Source organism: Odocoileus virginianus, chromosome 4 (assembly GCF_023699985.2).
Source record: "Odocoileus virginianus isolate 20LAN1187 ecotype Illinois chromosome 4, Ovbor_1.2, whole genome shotgun sequence".
Lineage (NCBI taxonomy): Eukaryota > Metazoa > Chordata > Mammalia > Artiodactyla > Cervidae > Odocoileus > Odocoileus virginianus.
Window position 1 is genome coordinate 60,527,250 of NC_069677.1, and position 19,940 is coordinate 60,547,189.

General features: G+C 38.9%; 1 protein-coding gene across 5 annotated transcripts in view; it reads left to right on the forward strand.

The window, feature by feature from the left end:
• The first annotated feature begins 1,504 nt into the window (after nt 1-1,504).
• The window catches only part of LOC110148950 (phospholipid scramblase 2-like), a 46,137-nt gene continuing 27,701 nt past the window's right edge, over nt 1,505-19,940 (forward strand). For 2 of the 5 annotated variants that reach the window (XM_070466617.1, XM_070466621.1), the window contains exons 1-5: nt 1,662-1,716; nt 5,410-5,435; nt 7,186-7,481; nt 9,594-9,898; nt 11,612-11,654. In XM_070466617.1, the coding sequence (XP_070322718.1) occupies nt 7,334-7,481; nt 9,594-9,898; nt 11,612-11,654 (496 nt within the window). In that variant the 5' untranslated portion in view covers nt 1,662-1,716; nt 5,410-5,435; nt 7,186-7,333. Of the gene's footprint in view, nt 1,717-3,670; nt 4,286-5,409; nt 5,436-7,185; nt 7,482-9,593; nt 9,899-11,611; nt 11,655-19,940 lie in introns of those variants that run through there. The other 3 variants (XM_070466618.1, XM_070466619.1, XM_070466620.1) reach the window with 3 other exon arrangements.

Sequence of the window (19,940 nt, forward strand, 5' to 3'; positions counted from 1 at the left end):
GCCATAATAAATATCCTGGGGCACAATCGGTTTTTTAAAATCAAGGCACAGAACCCAGAAGTCAAAAAAATAAAATAAAATAATTAGAAACAAAAACTTGCAAAACATGAAAGAAAGTTTAAATAATTTATAAACCAGAGATCTACTGGGTGAAAGAACTGTATCTTACTTAATAGGTGAGGGATTCAACTTTACAATATTAAAAAAGAACACCAATAAATCAGCAAGGAAAAAATAGTAACACCCCAGAAAAACAGGCATTAATGTCAGATAAATCACATAATAAAATGATCAATGACCAGTAATCATGTTAAAAATTACTCAGCTCTATTAACAATTACAAACAAAAACAAGAAAAGTAGTAAAAACTGCCAATCAGAGAAGCAAACAATTGAAATTACAGAACTGGAGCAATGTAAATAAATAAGCATTCTCATACTTGACTGGTAGAAGAACAGGATATTTTTCTGTAACTTGTATAGAAAGATATGTACAAAGATGATAACAACAAAATCTGTAATTATGAAAACCTGAAAATAAAGGACACCTAGATTATTAGATCAATGATTCAACTCTGTATCAAAGGCCTGGAGATTTCCAAGATGCATCATTAGGGAACAGGCTATATAAAAATAATTTTGTTTATTTAAAAAAATAATCAAAAGCACCATGTAGATATGTATACATATGTATACATATATTTGCATGTATTGCATTTACTGAGTGCTTAATCTATGGCAGGCACCATTCTAAACCTTTATGTATTTCACTTTCTTAATCTTCATAAAAACCCTATGGATACTATTACTACCTTTATTTTACACATTAAAAATTAAGCACAGAGATGATCATGTAACTTTCCCAATGTCACAGAGACAGTAAGTGAATAAGAAGGGGTTCAAACCAAAGTGCCTTGATCTCCTCCCTTCATTTTCCATCTTCTCAGTTTCTCTCTCTATGCCCCTTCCCTCCAACACCCTTCTCTCTTCCCACCTGCCTTTCTTAGTTAAATCTTCAAATGTCTGTTAAGTACAGTTCACAGTGGAATAAGAAGTAAAACAGAGCATGGAGAAGGTAAAATTTCAGCCTATTGTTTGGAAGATCGTGTTACTTTTGTACATAAAAATTGTTAAAGAAAAAAAAAATCAGTGAAAACACTTCAGTTCAATTTGACCAGTATGTATTTATGAATGGTTTGTGTGCCAGAAAATCCAACAGTCCACACACCTAGTAGTTTTGACTCTTCAACTGTTTTAAAACATCATTTGGGTAGAGAAAGAGGCAGAGAGCATACGCTATAGAGAAAAGAGACCATGAAGAAAATGAGACTGATCCCATCCTCGCTCTTTACCGCCACCAGGATCCTGGCTTAAAAGCAACAGGAACCTAACAGATGGAGGTCAAGGCCAGAGCCAAGGACGTTCCCTTGAGCGGGTTACTCCCCTGTTAACGACTTCCAAGTTCCAGCTGGTGGCCACGTCCTAGTTCCTCGCGAACACGAACCTCAGAACCAACGTTTTTGGAGCCTCTCCAGAGGCAAGAAAGGGAGTGGCAACCTCTTTGCCGCTTGAGTCTCACAAGGGCAGCGGTCTCATCTCCAAGTCTCATGCCCTCCAGCATCAACGTGGGCTGCAGGGCAGGAGAACCACCTCAAGTGCCCAGGACCCGGACCTCACTCAGCTCGCTGTATCCGTACTGCCCAGGACCGCTGCGGAGGCAAGGGGGCCCATGCGCAGCAGTGCTGTGGCTGGTGGGGGGTGGGGGAAAGCAAGAGGCGGAGCTGGGTTTCACAGGGTCGGGACCCAGGGTCCCAGTGGCCTTGGGAAACGACTGCAGAAGCAGAGTGGAGGGCTTGGCGAGCAGCCTAGCTGACCTAGTCCTATTCCTAGACCTTTGTATGCCAAATGGTCTCCTGCCTGAAACCAAGTTTCAGGCTGAATTTCACCTAATCCATCTCTTTATAGCGCAGAGGAGCACTGGATCATGGCTAGAACCTCGACTCAGGGGTATCTGCTAGCATTTGACCATACTAGAAGGGATGGTTAATAGAGACCGCTAGCTGTTGTTGAACAGTAAGTATGAATGGGGGCTGTGACTAGGGCCAAAACTATGCTAGGCACTCAGGAACACCAGAAAATTGCTAAGACAAGTGATTTATCGCATAGAGGCTAAAATCAGTAGCTCAGGCTTCCACCTGCCTGACTTGAACCTGCCTCTACTGCTTAGTATCTGTGGACTCCGAGGCAGTTACTGGCTATGCATCCCTTCCTCTAGCGTCTCTGAAACTGGATAATGGTCAAATTACAAGCGTTAGAGCACGGTGTGTTTTAGTGTGACTTTGTTAGGGTCTGGCACTGCAGAATGGGTTCAACAAAAGTTAGATCTGTAACTTTTAATATCTGATGAAGTCCCTTCTTCTCCAGGCTCACTGTCTAGTTCCCATCTGGTTTACTTAGACAACTATTCTAGCAAGTCCTGGCCTCACTTGCTAAGTGAAGTGTCAGGAGATTCAGGGTCTGTCCCCTTGTTCTTCCTGGAACTTTCCTGACAACATAACATTCTGTTAATACCATCCTGGAAAGCATGACGATTATAGGGCTTTGACTACTGAACAAACACAAGGAAATGAAAAATAAACAGGAAATGAGCGGACTTTTCCAACTGGATAGAAGCGGCACATAAAACAGTTGAGTTACAGATTAGCAGCCTTCACATTGGTAAAGAAGCTTTTCTTTCTGAAAGGCTGAAATAATAATGTATGCACTGTTGACTCAATAGGCACCAGTTAAGTGTCTTGTTCTTAGAGAACTTAGAGGCAGGATACCTGTAAGAGCTTCCCTGTCCATCTCTCCATCCTCTCGTCCAGTGATCTCTTCTTTGCTCTGTGACCCACAGGGGAAGATCTTCATCCCCTTGAATGAGCCAAGCCCCCTCTCTCAGGCCTCAAGACTGCACTGATACGGGCCCCCTGCCTCTAATGCCTCACCTCATCTCATCCCATCCACCACCCCCCCCTGGCCAATACCTCCTTGGACTGGTTGAATTTAGACTTCCTTCGGCTTTCAGATCAGACTTTTATGAAAACCCTACCACCATCATCATCTAAAACAGTGCCTCAATCTCTCTTTCTTATAGACCATCATTTGTAATTAAAGCACTTAGAGCAATTATAATAAGGTACTTAACTTTGTCTAATTGTCCATTTCTCCATTTTTGCTCTACTGCTTGGTATGGAGCATTGCATGCTTATGATTTTTAAATGCAGAGGACGATCATCTTGGAAACACCAAATTTTAGTTAAGGAAATTAGGGATTAATTGACTGCCTTTTAATTGAAATATACTTGACAAATAATATTATGCTAGTTTCTAGTGTATAGCATAGTGAAATTGACAGTCAAATACATTACAAATGGTCACTATAAGAAGTCTAGTAACCAATATAACTATACAAAATTACTACTGTATTATTGGCTGTATTCTTTATGCTGAATACCTCATCTACGTCTGTGTTTCACACCTGGACGTTTATACTTCTCAGTTCCCTTCATCCGTTTCGCCAGTTTCATGTTCCATACCCTCTGGCAACCAGCAGATTGTCCTCTGTGTCTGAAAGTCTTTTTCTATTTTGTTTATTTGTTCATTTACTTTTTTTAAAGATTCAACAAATAAACATATAAGTTAGATCACAGGGTATTTGTCTTTCTCTGACTTATTTTACTTAGCATAAAAACCTTTAGGTGGATCCATGTTGTTTTGTCACAAATGGCAAGATTTCATTTTTATGGCTAAGTAATACTCCTCATGTGTGTGTGTGTGTGTGTGTGTGTGTGTGTGTGTGTGTATCACAAAATTAAGTATCATATTATAATTACTCTAAGTGCTCTACTTAAAAATGATGATTCTATAAGAAAGAGATCAAGGCACCATTTTAAATGATGATGGTGGTAGGGTGTATATATACATCTTCATCTATTGATGAACATTTAGGTTGCTTCCATATCTTGGTTATTGTAAATAATGCTGTGGTGAATATAGTAGTGTATATATCTTTTATGAATTTGTGTTTTTGTTAACTTTAGGTAAGTATCTTGAACTGGAATTGCTAGATCCTATGGTAGTTCTATCTTTTATTTTTATTTTTGAGGAACCTCCATACTGTTTTCAACAGTGACGACACTAATTTATATTTCCACCAACAGTGTATGAAGATTCCCTTTTCTTCACATCCTCACTATCACTTGTTATCTCTTGTCTTGTTGATTGATAATAGCCATTCTAAAAAGGTGAGATATTTTGTGGGTTTGATTTGCATTTCCTTGATGTTTAATGATATTGAGTACCTTTTCATGTGTCTATTGGCCATTTGCATGTCTTCTTTGGAGAAATATTTTCCAGGTCCTCTGCTCATTATTTAATCAGATTGTTTTTCTTTAATATTGGGTTACATGATTTCTTTATATAATTTGGATATCAGACACTTATTGGAGAAATTACTTGATTTTATTTAACATTTACAATGATACAGTAGGAAGCTTTAGTAAAGGGCAGGAAAGACTGGAGAAAGTTTGGGAAGGGGAAGGACTGAATCATATTCAGGCTAGTTCAAAATAAACCAGTCAGATAGCAGAGTTTTTGTAATTTACAGTTCATGTAATTTACAATTAACATATAGGCATATAGGAGTTGGGATTTAAAGTGGAGAGATAGCAGAAATAGTGACTGGATTGTACCAGAAAAAAAAAAGAAAAACTAGACTGTGATCAAGGCACTAGAAAAAGGAAGTTTGTTGTTTCCAAGTTTCAGTTGGATTATCACAGAGTTACAGCTTGTATAAACCCTTGACGTATGTTTTTGGAAAAGTATGTACTGATATATAACATGGGGTCAAAGTCGTCTCAAATTTGCTGTTCAAGCTGGGCGGGACAGGTCTTCAGGATCTGGAATTTCCAGAGGTATCTGCAGTTGTGTGACTTGATTGTTGTTGACCTGATAGCTAACTTTTCTTCTTCTCATTCCTGGAGCTGAGCCCTGAGGCTGGATGCTGGATCCCATGCTCCCCCTCAGGATGTGTACATTGTGAAGACTCTGATTTTTAACTTTGTTATCATGAGGGCTCTTAAGCTCATAGCTTTACTTCCTAGCTTTCTGCCTCATTGGACACTCAGGATTTTAGAAACTATCCACCATCCTGGGCTGACCAACCACTTCTAAAGTTCTACCCAAAAACACAGCAGTGAGGAAGGGATCAAGCCCAAAGGGTTTAAATGGCCAGATATAGCTAGACTAGATGAATAAAGGGGAAAATTCCAAGTGTATGACTATATAGGTACAGAGTGTTTTGTTTCAACAGTCACATTTGACTTTCAAATTTGTAGACAATGTATTAATACAAGGTCTTCTTTTTCAGATCTCTTTAGATCATGGACAGCCAAAGTAAGTCATTTGCTTTGTTTATGTCCCACGCTATAATATTAATTTTGTTGTTAAGAGGTTATCTGTCATAAAGGTTTATTAAGTTCTGGAAATGATACAATTTGTTTTGTGTTATCTTTCAGAATTCAATGTGTAGTTTAGTATCTGTACTATAGAGAAGATGTAGACAAATATCCAATACCACCTATTTTCCCTTCACAAAATAAAAAGATATTTTAGAGAAACTTAAGAAATTCTAGTGGAGGAGAGGAGAGTGAAAAAGCTGGCTGAAAACTCAACATTCAAAAAAAATTAAAATCATGGCACACAGTCCCATCACTTCATGGCAAATAGAAGGGGAAAAAATGAAACAGTGACAGATTTCATTTTCTTGGGCTCCAAAATCACTGTGATTGTGACTATAGCCAGGAAATTAAAAAACACTTACTCCTTGGAAGGAAAGTTATGACAAACCAAGACAGTGTATTAAAAAACAGAGACATCACTTTGCCAACAAAGGTCCATACAGTCAAAGCTATGGTTTTTCCAGTAGTTGTGTATGAATGTGAGAGTTGGGCTATAAAGAAAGCTGAGCACAGGAAAATTCATGCTTTTGAACTGTGGTGTTTGTTGGAGAAGACTCTTAAGAGTCCCTTGGACTGCAAGGATGTCCAAGCAGTCAATCCTAAAGGAAATCAGTCCTCAATATTCATTAGAAGGACTGATGTTGAAGGTGAAACTCCAATACTTTGGCCACCTGATGCAAAGAACTGACTCATTTGAAAAGACCCAGATGCTGAGAAAGATTGAAGGCAGAAGGAGAAGGGGACGATAGAGGGTGAGATGGTTGGATGGCATCACCAACTCGATGGACATGAGTTTGAGCAAGCTCCAGGAGTTGGTGATAGACAGGGAAGTCTGGCGTGGCATGCTGCAGTCTCTGGGGTCGCAAAGAGTTGGACATGACTGAGCGACTGAACTGACTGACTGACTGATCATGGGGCAAGATCCTATTCATATATTGTGGTTTGGTAATATTTTGTTCAGGATATTGCCTTTGTATTGAAAATTTATTGACCTGTAATTTTCTTTTTTTATAGTGTCGCTAATATAATGGTGATTTCCTTGTATATAACTCTTTGTTTTTCTCTTGCTGTCTTTAGAATGCCTTTTTTATATTTAATTTTTGACATTTTAATTTGATATGTCTTTGTGTGGGTCATCTTGTTAGGGACCCTCTTTGCTTCCTATACCTGGATATCTGTTTCCCTCTTTAGATTTGGGAAGTTTCAGCTATAATTTCTTCAAATACATTTTTGCACCTGTTTCTCTCTTCTCCTTCTGCAACCCCTGTAATGCAAATGTTGGCACATTTAATGTTACCCCAGCCATTTTGTATGTTGCTTTCATTTTTTTTTCTTTCTGTCTGTTATTCTGTCTTCCAGATTATGTATGCATTCTTCTGTTTCATTTAGTCTGCTACTTATTGAATCTAGGGCGCTTGTTTTTTTTTTATTTCATATACTGGATTGTTTAGTATTGATTGGGTTTTTTTTTATACTTTCTAAATCCTAGTTAAGATGATCTGTATTTAGATCAATTCTGTCCCTTAACTTAATCAACATTTTATTACCAACGTTCTGGATTTTTATCTGGTAAATTATGTACTTCTATTTTATTTATTTTTCAGAGGTATCTCCTGCTCTTTCAATTGAGAATAGTTACTCTGCCTTTTCAGGTTTCTTAACTTTCTCTGCCTTTATTAATTTAGGTGAAACAATTACCTGCTGTCGTCTTGAAAGGGTGTTCTTTTATAAAAGCATCCCTCTACCGATGTGAGGGCTGGATGTGATGAACATCGATCACGCTTCCGCAGTGTGTACTGGCACCTGTCACCTTGGTAGCGGGTGTGACCGGGGATGGAGGAGCTAGAGCTGGAGCAGGCTGAGGCAGAGCTTCCTCTCTGCTCAGGACCGTCACCACCCTTTGCAGCAGTGGGGTTTGCTCTCGTGCTGCCGGAGCAGAAGTCCTGCAGGTCGAGCTTCCAGCTGGCTCTGTTCTCTTTAAGTGTGTGTTTTTTCTTTTCCTCACACGCGGCTCTTTGCCCTAAAGGTGGGGATGGGTGAAGCAAGTGGAACTCACTGCTTACGGAGGCCCAGTGCTCTGCTTATTTAGGCCCCTGTGGCTCTGCTCAGATACGGCCAGTAGTGGTTTTCCCCTGGCTGTGCCCTTCCCCCGCTCAGATCTAGAGCTGCACCGTCACATGGAGTGGGCTGGGCTGCACTGTCTCCTCAGCTGAGGCTGAGACACACAACATAAAGGTCATTGGAATTCCAGCTGCCTTCAGAAGTCTGGGCTGCTTCCGGGGCACCACTTGAGTAAGCACCCACAATGGCCACTAACATCCCACCTGAGCTATGCACTGGGCACCCAGGCAGTCTCTGTCCCTAGGTCAAGCATTCAGCCTGGTCCTGGCCACCCTAGAGCTAAAGCAGAGCTGTGGTATGGTACAGTGTGGTTTGAGTAGGGCTGTGGTTGGTATTCACTTGCTTGGAGAGTGTGGTGAGGTGGCAATCACTAGGGCAGACCCCTTTTCACCTTTCCTGGGGGTGACCTAACACCCCTCATGGATGGAGTCTGAGATTCTCTACCCTTTTCAGATAGAAAGCACTTTTCCAAGCAGCCACAGAGGCATGCCTCCCCCACACAGGACCCCAGGACTAGGACACCCAGTCTATTGTTCAACCTGCTCACTCACCAGGGCAAGTATCCGCCCATGTGATCTCTTTTTCTCTGAGTCCCGTCCCAGGGGCACAGGCACTGACACGACCACTTGTCTGCACATTATGCCCGATTGCATGTGTATCTCTGATACACCCTTGGCTGCAGGAGTTGTTCTGCCAGCTCCCAGTTAGTTCCCCGTGAGAACTCTTCCACGCATCCCTGTGTTAACACGTTTGTGTCGGGAAGTAAGCTGCGTGTCCTTTTCCTCTACCATTGGTTTCCCACTGAAGAAGTCTTTAAGTCTTACTCTTTACAATGTTTCGTCATCAGTGTTCCACTGAAACATATTTATAAATGGCCTATTCTTAGTATTAAGCTTTGCGTAGCCTTTGTAATTAAAATATTTTGGGACACAGTCTTTTCAAATTATATTACATTTTTATGGAATTGCTTTTCTATGTACATATAAGCTTATAAAGTTTCACTGCTTACAAATTTTCATGGATTATAAGAATAAATGCTTACTAAATTCTTCCCATACTGTGTTTATTAAATATTTAAGATAATTTTGCCTCTGATACTTTTTACCTCCTTTTGTTCTCAAATCATATTTTCCAGAGAGCTAAGGTATGAAATTTTAAAATTTAATTTGTAAGTTCAGGATCAGTCAACTTTTTTTTTTTTTTTTTGATGAAAGGGTTTTAAGAAAGGGATAAACCATGGATTAAAGCCCCAGGCAAATGGTTAACCCAGGGAAGTATTTGGACAGTATACTGGATGGAATGATATGCCTTCACCTGTATACCAGATTCTCAGTAAGAACATTATAATGTTTGGGAATGGATAATTCTTTATTTCAGCATGCTGCTCTGACCACTTTAGGATATTTAACAGCATTCCTGGCCTCTATCAACTGTATCCCAGGATCACTCTCTTCTGCAGCTGAAGCAATAAAAACATCTCTAGACCTTGACAAGTATTCCTTGGAGGGGCAAAACCACTGCCAGTTCTATATATATAAGAACTTCCATTTGTCAGAATTCCAGAATTGTCATTTTTTGTAGAGTGATTTGGTTCTAGAAATTCTGGCTTAACACCTCTATTTTGGGCCTTCTACCCAATGCCACATCTCATTTCCATGAAGGCATTCCAGAATATGTATGTTACGTTGTTGATCTGTTTTCACTTCCTTAGGTTTCAACCATATTTTCATATTAATTCTGAAGAGTAAGTGTAAGGATGTGGAACAACTCTATATACAGGCCAAAACCCACAAATAGAAATGGATATGAAACAACAGATATTTTACTGAAAAATTGTTGAACTATAAAAACACAAACCGTAAGCTTCATAGAAACAGGATTTCTGAGTAGAAATTTTTAGTTTGTAGATAAAAGAATTGAAATCTTAACTTTTCTATGTAGTTACAAATAATTACACTTGTTCATATTTCAGCATCTCCAGAACATTCTGGCTGTCCCACCCTGCAGGCTGGCAACAGTGAAACCCATGCTGAAAATCATGTCCAGGATAGCAATCCTGAAACCCAAGCTGAATATCCCAGTCCTCAGCCTGCATACCCTGAAACACAGATTGGCTATCTAGTCGTCCAAGCTGGAAAAACAGGATGTGGCCTAGTTGACATTCCGGTCCAATACCAGCAAGTGTCTCTTCAGCCAAATATACCTGCAAAGCCACTATATATTATAAAACTAGTACCTTCACCAGACTGTCCACCAGGGTTACAATATTTAAGTCAGGTAATTTCAAATACATAAAAGACTCTTAACAAGTAAAATTGTGCTCCCAGTTTACTTAATGACATTAGCAAATAACTAATTCACAAAAGTCTGAAATGGTAAAACAACATTTCTTGCTAACAAACTAATTCTTCTAAGCAAGGTTTACTAATAAAGCGAAATACCAATGTCTTAGGAAATTGTATTTTTCTATGATCTTGAATATAATTTGTAATTAAGAGTCAACAGCAAACCTTTACTAAACACTATTTCCCAGGCTTTGTTCCTAAATGTACTACATATAATAACACATTTAATCTGTTAGAAGCTCTATGATAGTGGGTTGCCATTTCCTCTTCCAGGGGATCTTCCCAGCCCAGGGATCAAACCCATATCTCCTGGGTCTCCTGTTTTGGCAGGTGGATTCTTTACCACTTGAATAACCTGGGAAGCCTATGAAATACAGGTGCTAGAATTGTCACCATTTTCTCAAAGAAGAAACTGAGGCCTAGAGAAAGTTAAACAATTTGCTCAGCATCAAAATGCACAGGAAGTAGAAATGGCTTTATACGGCTGGAACCTTGGTTTTGGATTCTATGCCCTTTAATCCCAACACTAAATAATTTCTTAGCAGTTAAAAACAAGTATAAAACAAACTTTAGTGTTCAATTCAACAATTTTTGTATGACTTACCTTTTTATTGTAATTAATAAAATTACATTTTATGTTGTTATTATTCTTTTGAAGAGCCAAGTTTATAAATGCAACCATAAAGTGGGGAAAAGTAATAGATTATAATGTTTGATAACTTATCTCAGCAAAATAAGGTTTTACATTTGTTTGATGTTAGAAATCTCACAGGTAAAGTAGAAAAGGAAGTTCTGTGTGCCCAAACTATATAAAAGTAAATATTCCTGTGTCATTCAAACATTTTTCAAAAAATGAGTTGTGTCTCTTACACTCTCTGAACTAATTTTATATACCAAAATGTATTTGAGCATAATACAAGAATTTTATTAGTTCATATATTCTCCAAGAAATAGATTTTTTAAAATCAAGGACTCACAAAATATGTAGAAGTTATCACCTACTAGAAATGATGATCTCATTTACACTAAAAAAGAAAATTGAGATTTATAGTAAAAAAAAATCTCTTTATATGGATAAAATGGTCTTAATATTTCCTAAAGCTCTTCTAGAAAGATCAGTGTTCTCATTTTTAAGTTTTTTTTTTTTTGTGTGTGTGTGTGGTGGTTTAGTAGCTAAATTCTGTTCAACTCTTGTGACCCCATGGACTGTAGCCAGCCAGGCTCCTCTGTCCATGGAATTTTCCAGTTAAGAATACTGGAGTGGATTGCCATTTCCTTCTCCAGGGGATCTTCCCAACCCAGGAATCGAACCTAGATCTCCTGCATTGCAGGCAGATTCTTTACCGACTAAGCTATGAGGGAAGCCCCCTTTTTTTTAGTTTAAGTCATTTTATTTCACTTGAATCTGCCCACATTAGTACTGAACACATTCAATAGGTATCTTGTCACTTATAAATATATATGTATATAATTTATATTACGTTTTAGTTTTACACTAACAAGTATGTAAACTATCATTATATATTGACAGTATTGACAAATATTGATAATTATATGCATTTTAAAAAATATAAAAACATAATTTGGTTGGCTTAAAAATCATATGACATATGCTTACAGCTTAAATTTTTGTTTACTATAATAGGTAAATCAAATCCTGATTCATCAGCAAATTGAACTTACAGAAGGTATGTATTCCTTGTATTGATTATATTTCTAGAAAGAGGAGATATTTATGCAGATTAAGGCATGTCATCAACCACAAATACAACACTTTTAGTGATGTTGGGCCATTAAACTGGTTATTTACAAAAGTCTCTCTTTGTTGTAATGAATTGGATACAGCAACTCGTTTCTTGAAATTAGTGGGAGTCAACTGGCAAAATACTATTCATCTGGACATCTGTCATGATAAAGACTCTAACTTAGAAGGAAAACAACCAAAACATACTTTTGTTCCCTCCCCTCTCTAGACATATTTTCGGGGAATCTGTCACTTTATCTGTGCTTCCCCGTTGGCTCAGCCAGTCAAGAATCCACTTGCAATGCAGGAGCCCTGGCTTCTATCCTTGGGTTGGAAAGAGCCCCCGGAGGAGGGCATGGAAACCTGTTCTAGTATTCTCGCCTGGAGAATCCCCATGGACAGAGGGGCCTGGTGGGCCACAGTCTATGGGGTCACAAAGAGTCAGACACGACTTCACCTGACTTCTATAACTTCACCTATTTTCTCCCCAGTTTATGACAACCTTGACGTTGGCACAGAGCTACTGGCAGTAGTTCATGTTAACTTATTATCACATACGAACAGTGGTTGTTTAGTCACTAAGTCGTGTCTGACTGTTTTGCAGCCCCGTGGACTGTAGCCTTCCAGGCTCCTCTGTCCATGGGCTTACCAGGCAAGAGTGCTGGAGTGGGTTGCCATTTCCTTCTCCAGGGGATCTTCCTGACCCAGGGATCGACCCTATGTCTCCTGCACTGTGGGCAGATTCTTTACCACATAGCCACCAGGGAAGCCATACTAAGTTACCTTACTACATCTCCAAATAGATGGAACTTTTTGAATTTGGATGTGGATGTTTTAGATAATTGTATTCCTGTTCAGTTTCCCTTGGGAGTTCAGATGAACCCTAGAAGACCTGTGTCCCACGGGCTCTGTTCCATGGACCGTGGATTACCAGCTCAGATGAGGGGACACTGCAGTGCACAGAGTGCTGGCCAGCGGGCCAGCAGCCTGGCTCCTAGAAGAGCACTCCTGCTTGCGCTAAATGATACCTTTGACTCTACATGTTTCCAGTGCTTTCCATGTGCAAGAATAAATTCAGGATCTAGTGAGATACTACACAACTGCTGCCAGAAGAAAGAGAACCTATGTAGATTGATGAACCACAGTGTCTTCCTTCCAGATATAAGGGGTTTAGTGAAAACTGTTGGTTATAGAATACATTTGTAAATCCATCTTTATTGGTGGACAGTTCCTTTCCAGTAGTAGATTTAGAAACCAAACTTTAATAGCAGAGTAAGGATTTGGTTAAAATATACAACTATTATCTACTAATGGGGTCGCACAGAGTTGGACACAACTGAAGTGACTCAGCAGCAGCATATTTAAACTACCTATAATGGGGCAGTTAAAGACAGTGTCAGAGCGGGCTCCCAAAATCATCTCTTCCTATGAGCACAATGCATCTACAGCTACCCACAGAAAACTTCCTTCTGAAAGAAATCCAGAAACTAGCTGAACGGCTACACATTGGGCAAATGAAAAATAAGCAAGATAAAATAAAATACTGACTGACCTCACCCTGTGTAACAGGCTCTAGGCTCACCCAAGGAGACACAGATATAAAGAACAGACATGGTCACAGTGGGAGAGGAAGGGGTGGATGACGAGAGGGTAGCATTAAACATATTCATTACCATATGTAAAATATGGTATATATGGTGAGAATTTGCTGTGTGATGCAGGAAACCTAATGCCATTGCTCTGTGATTACCCAGACGGGTGGGCAGGGGAGGGGGTGGGAGGGAGGTTTAAGAGGGAGGGGACATATGTAAACCTATGGCTGATTCATGCTCATGTATGGCAGAAGGCATTACAATATTGTAAAGTAATTATTTTCCAATTAAAAACAATAAATTTAAAAAAATACTGAAATGGTTAGGCAAGTCTATGACATAGCCATGCCACAAAGCCCTCTCCTAGCAGAAGAACACAGACCAAGGGGGAGCTCACACCTCTCAGCTTCTCCCCGAGGGGTGAAGAGTTTGACCTAATGGCTGGTGCCCCAGTTTTTAACATTCCTGTCACACAGATGGGTCCACCAAAACCTCTAACTTGGAAAACCACTGGGACTTACACCCACGGGATCCAAACGGCTACAAACAGCTCAGAGACAGTGTGTCGGGGCTCACTGGACTACCATATCTAACCCCTTAAGGCCCAACACATAGGCATCAGACTGACACAAGCCCATCTTTCTGTGAAAGTATTCTTTTTGCTTAAATAAAACAAACACTTTTAAAAAATTTTATTTTTCGGTGCAGGTTCTAATTTAACATACATAAAGGTACTTACCACTACCTCCAGAGACCATGGAGGCCAACAGAAACCTACTTACATGTTGTTACAAGAAACTCACTTCAGCTTTGAGAACACACACAAGTGAAAGTCAAGGGAGGGAAAAAGTATCCCAAAAAAATTTTAACCGAAGAAAGTTGGAGTAGCTATACTAATATCAGAAAAAACATGAGGGTTTCCCTGGTGGCTAAAAGAGTAAAAAATCTGCCTGTGTTGGGAAGATCCCCTGGAGAAGGAAATGGCAATCCACTCCAGTATTCTTGCCTGAAGAATTCTGTGCACAGAGGAGCCTGGTGGGTTACAGTCCATGGGACTGCAAAGAGTTAGACACAACTGGGAGACTAACACTTTCACTTTCATATCAGACAAAATAGCTTTTAGTCAAGGACCAAAATAAGAGGCAAAAAAGATCACTAAATAGTTACAATCCACCAAGAGGATATAAATTTGTAAATATTGGTGTACTATTTTAAGTATCTGTATATATAAAAGCAAATATTAACAAACCTGAAGAGAAAAATAGACAAACATAAAACGATGCTAGGGGACTTTACTACCTCGCTTTAATCAACAGATACATCATCCAGACAAAAATCAATAAGGAAATTTTGGACTTACACAATACCTTTTAACCAGGTGGACTTAAAAGACATTTACAGAACATTCCATCCAAAAGAAGCAGAATACATATTTTTCTTAAGTGCAAAAGGAACATTTTCAGGATACATCATATATTAAGTCACAGAACAAGCCTTAATACATCTAAGAAAACTGAAATCATATGAAGCATTTTGTTTTCAAAAATAGTCTGAAAGCAGAAACCAAGTACAAGAAGAAAACTAGAAATTTCACAAATGTGTGGAAAATTGAAAAACCAAAGGATCAGAGAATAAGCAGAACATAACTCACGAAAATATCTTGAGACAAATGAAAGTGGAAATGCAGCATACCAAAATGATGGGATTCAGGAAAAGCAGTAATAAGAGGGCAGTTCATGTCAATAAATGCAATGTTAAAAGATAAGAAAGATCACAAATAAACACTTGACTTTATATATCAGAAAAAGAACAAACCAAGCCAAAAACTAGTAGAGGGAAAAAAAATAAGAAAGAACAATAGAACTAAGAGAATGTTTGTTGAAAACACAAAATAGGCAAACATTTAGTTTGATATACCAAAAAAAAAAAAAAAAGTGACTCAAACGAAAACTGAGAGAAAAGATATTACAACTGACATTAAAGAAATGAAAAGCATTATAAGAGACAACCATGAACAAGTACATCCCAACAAACTGGACTGCCTAAATAGACAAATTCCAAGAAACATCTGACAAGCCAAGACTGAACACAAAGAAGTAGCACATTTAGGAAGACCAGTCACTAATAAGGACATGGAGTCTGTGTTTGCAAACCTCTCAGTAAACCAAGTCCAGGACTGCATGGCTTTAATAGTGATTAACACGGACATTTAAAGATGAATTCATATTCATGCTTCTCAGAAAGATGTCATCAGTCTGCTTGTGGTTTGAGGTGTGAGTGTGTCCCCCACATGTCATTGTGTATATTTATTTTCTCTGTACCAATTTAGTTTATTAAGAGAAAGAGCCTCTACTATGCTGCTTGGGAATGATAAACCTGACTTTTGGCACTGCCGTGCAGAGTGAGGGAGTCCTCTACCCCAGGATGAACCCAGGCCAGCGTCTCTCTATCAGGAGAGGCCCTGCAGGCTGGCATTTAGACTCACAAGCTTACCACACGTCTCAACCCATACTCTGGTCCTCGGGCTTGCCTAGATGCTGGCCAAGTCCACTTCCAGCTTTGTGGATGAGGCTTCTCAGCAGATACTGGCCTATGGTTCTGTTGGTAATGATGTGGTCCTCTCTCTCAGAAGTTCACAGACTACACCAGCACGGAAGAAGCAAACATTACCACAGGAACACAATGTGATGATGTTAGATTTTAGCATGTTTAGGCATAGTCAAAGGTTGATGCCTGCCACCACAGGACGAAATAAAGGGAAAATTACTCTGCACCCATTCTTATATAAACTAGCAATACTGGATGATTTTATTCAGTACAATGTTGGCATTAATTCCTTTAGAAATCAGCTGACATTCCCCCAAACACACTAATTTTTAAAAAGATAACTTTTAAAAATATGTTTGAATTCATTTCAAAATTTTATACATATTTTTCTTCCATATTCAATGTAAATTGAAAACTATACTTATTTCACTGCCCATTTTTAGACTTGTATTACATATCTTACTTTTGTTTAATGAGGAGAGTTGAGGCTAGATTTTTTTTTTTTAAGAGGACAGTCTCTAGGGAGGAGGCAAAATGGCAGAGTAGAAGAATCTAGACCTCACCCCCTCGCACAAATACACCAATCACAACAATATTGGAATCTGGGGAGTGTCAGAATCAAGATGGTGGAGGAGTAAAAAGCAGAGATCACCTCCCTTCACTGAAACATTGAAAATACTTCCACAAGTGGAACAACTCATACAGAACAACTCCTGAGTGTTGACAGAAGACCTATGATGCCCCCAAAGACAAGAAAAGCACCATGTAAACAGGTAGGACAGAGAGAAAAAGAAAAATAAGGAATGAGGACAGGGCCTGTGCCCTGTAAAGGAGGAAAGTTTCCCATACCTTGGAAGACTCCTCCCAGCAGAGTGATTAGATTGGACAGAGGAAGAGTTTCATAGTCTGAGAGAGGAGAGCAGCAACCACTTTGTGGACTGTAACCTGCACAGTGGGTCAGCTTCATCACTTTGCACTCCCCAATCTGAGATATTCCTCTGTTGGTGGGGTAGGGGTTAGCCATTCAGACTTCAAATCTCAGTCCCAGGGAGAGGAGCAGGGTTAGGTGCAGAAACAGCCTGAAGAGGTCAGGCCATGGCAACCAAGGGCATACTAGGAAGAAGCCTGGGCCCATGAGAAGGCACGGGGAAAGGGGTAGGACCACCATAAGAACTTCTATCCTTACAAGCACTCTCAGGCAAGAGGACACTGCCCACAGGAGCTCAAGGAGTGGACGCAAGTCACTGCTGCCATCTTGGGCTCCAGAGGCCAGCACTGAACACCTCTTGCAGACCTGCTGACAGATGCAAGGTCCCACCTCTGCTGACCCACTGGGTGAAGACAGTTCCAGTCACCAGCAACTCCCCCAGTGGGACCCAGAACCTGCCCCAACTATCCTGGAAGGACATGGACAGGTCCAGCCACTAAGAATTCTGCCAGCAGGTTCCAGGACCTGCCCACACTATCCCAGGACCTACCCACAGAATCCCAGAAGTCCATGGATGCCTTTTGCTGCTATGAAATACGTCAAGTGGGTTCCAGGAACTGCGAGTCATCCCAGGAGCATGAGGAAACCTCTCGTTACTAGAAAATCCACTATTAGGTCATGGGACCAGGCCTGCTGTTCTGAGAGAATGTTGATAGCTTCTGCTACTAGGAAGTCCATCAGTTGGTGCCAGAATACACACTGTTCTCCCAGGAGCATGCAGATAGATCTAAATACTAGGAAATATGCCAGTGGATGCTAGGACCCACCACATTGTCCTAGGAGGGTGCAGCTAACTCCCTCCACTAGGAAACCACAAACACAGTAAGTTTGGCAAAATCAGACAACAAAGAAATATGTTACCAAAAAAAGAAATATAAAGATCTACATGAATAACTAAGTGAAGAGGAGATAAGCAATCTATTTGAAAAAGAATTCAGACAAATGATGGTAAAGATGATCTAAGATGTCAGAAAAAGAACAGAGGCGTGGATCAAGAAGCTACAAGAAAGGTTGAATAGAGACCTAGAAGAACTAAAGAACAAACACAGATAAACAAAACAATGACTGAAATGAAAATTACACAGGAAGGAATCAATAGCAAAATAACTGAGGCAGAACAGATTAGTGACCTGGAGAACAGAATAGTGGAAATCTCTGCTGTGGAACAGAATAGAGAAAAAACAATGAAAAAAATATAAGAACAGTCTCAGAGACCTTTGGGACAACATTAAATATATAACCATTCAAATTATATAAAGCCTAAGAAAATATCTGAAGAGATAATAGTTGAAAACTTTCCTAACATGGGAAAGAAAGTAGTCACCAAGTGCTGGGTGGCCCGGTGTACCACATAGGATAAACTCAAAGAACAACAAACTGAGACACATTAACTGAATGAACTAAAAGTAAACGCAAACAAAAAATGTTCAAAGCAACAAGGGAAAAGCAACAAATAATATAAAAGGGACTCCCCATAAAATTATCACCTGATTTTTCAGCAGAAATTTTGCAGGCCAGAAGGGAGCAGCAGAATATATTTAAAATTATGAAAAGGAAAAACATATAAACAAGATTACCCTACCCAGCCAGGCTTTCATTCATATTTAGCAGAGAAATCAAAAGCTTGATAGACATAAACCAAGAGAATTCAGCAACACCAAACTAGCTATACAAAAAATGTTAAAGGAATTTTCTAGGCAAGAAACACAGGGGAAGAGAAAAAGAAAAGAAAAAAAAAAGAGAAGAAACAAAGGCTACAAAAACACTGAAAACAATTAAGAAAATAACAAGAGGAATATACATATCTATAATTAATTTAAATATAAATGGATTAAATGCTCCAACCAAAGACACTGACTGAATGAATACAAAAATAAGACCTAATATAAGCTGTTTACAAGAGACCCAGAGACACATACACACTGAAAGATGGAAAAAGATATTTCATGCAAATGGAAATCAAAAGAAAGCTGGAGTGACAATATTATATAAGACAAAATAGACTTTAAAATGAAGACTGCTACAATAAACAAGGAAGGACACTACATAATAATCAAGGAATCAATCCAAGAAAAAGATATAAAAAATATATTTTTTACAAATATATTTATGCACCCAAAATAGGAGAACATCAATATAAGGAAAATGCTAACATCCATAAAAAGGGAAATCAATAGTAACACAGCAATATTAGGGGACTTTAACACTTCACTTACACCAATGGCCAGATCATCCAGACAGAAAATTAGTAAGAAAACGCAAGCCTTGAATGACACATTAGATCAGATAAACTCACCTGATACTTTCATAGGACATTCCGTCCAAAAGCAGCAGAATATACTTTCTTCTCAAGTGTTCACAGAACATCCTCCAAAACAGACCACATTTTTGGTCACAATTCAAGCCTCAATGAATTTAAGAAAATTAAAATCATACCAAGCATCTTTTTTGAACACAATATTCTGAGATTGTAAGTAAATTACAGGGAAAACTGTAAAAAACAAGAACACATGAAGGCCAAATAATATGTTACTAAATAGCTAATGGATCATTAAAGAAATCAAAAGAGGAAATCAAAAAATATCTAGAAACTAATAATAAAATCAAGATAACCGAAAACTGATGGGATGCAGCAAAGGCAGTTCTAAGAGGGAAGTTTACAGCAATAAAGTCCTACCTCAAGAAACAAAAAAATCTCAAATAAGCAAACAATCCTTACACCTAAAGCAACTAGAGAAAGAACAAACAAAACCCAAAGTTGGTAGAAGGAAATAAATCATAAAGATTAGAGCAAAAATTTCTGAAAAAGAGATGAAAATGATAGAAAAGATAAATAAAGCTTAAAGCTGGTTCTTTCAGAAGGTAAAGAAGATTGATAAACCTTTAGCCAGACTCATCAAGAAAAAAAGGAAGAGGACTCAAATCAATAAAATTAGAAATGAAAAAGGAGAAGTTATAACAGATATTATTTTGCCAACAAAGGTCTGTATAGTCAAAGCTATAGTTTTTCTAGTAGTCATGTATGGATGTGAGAGTTGGAGCATAAAGAAAGCTGTATGTGGAAGAACTGATGCTTTCAAACTGTGGTGTTGAAGAAGACTCT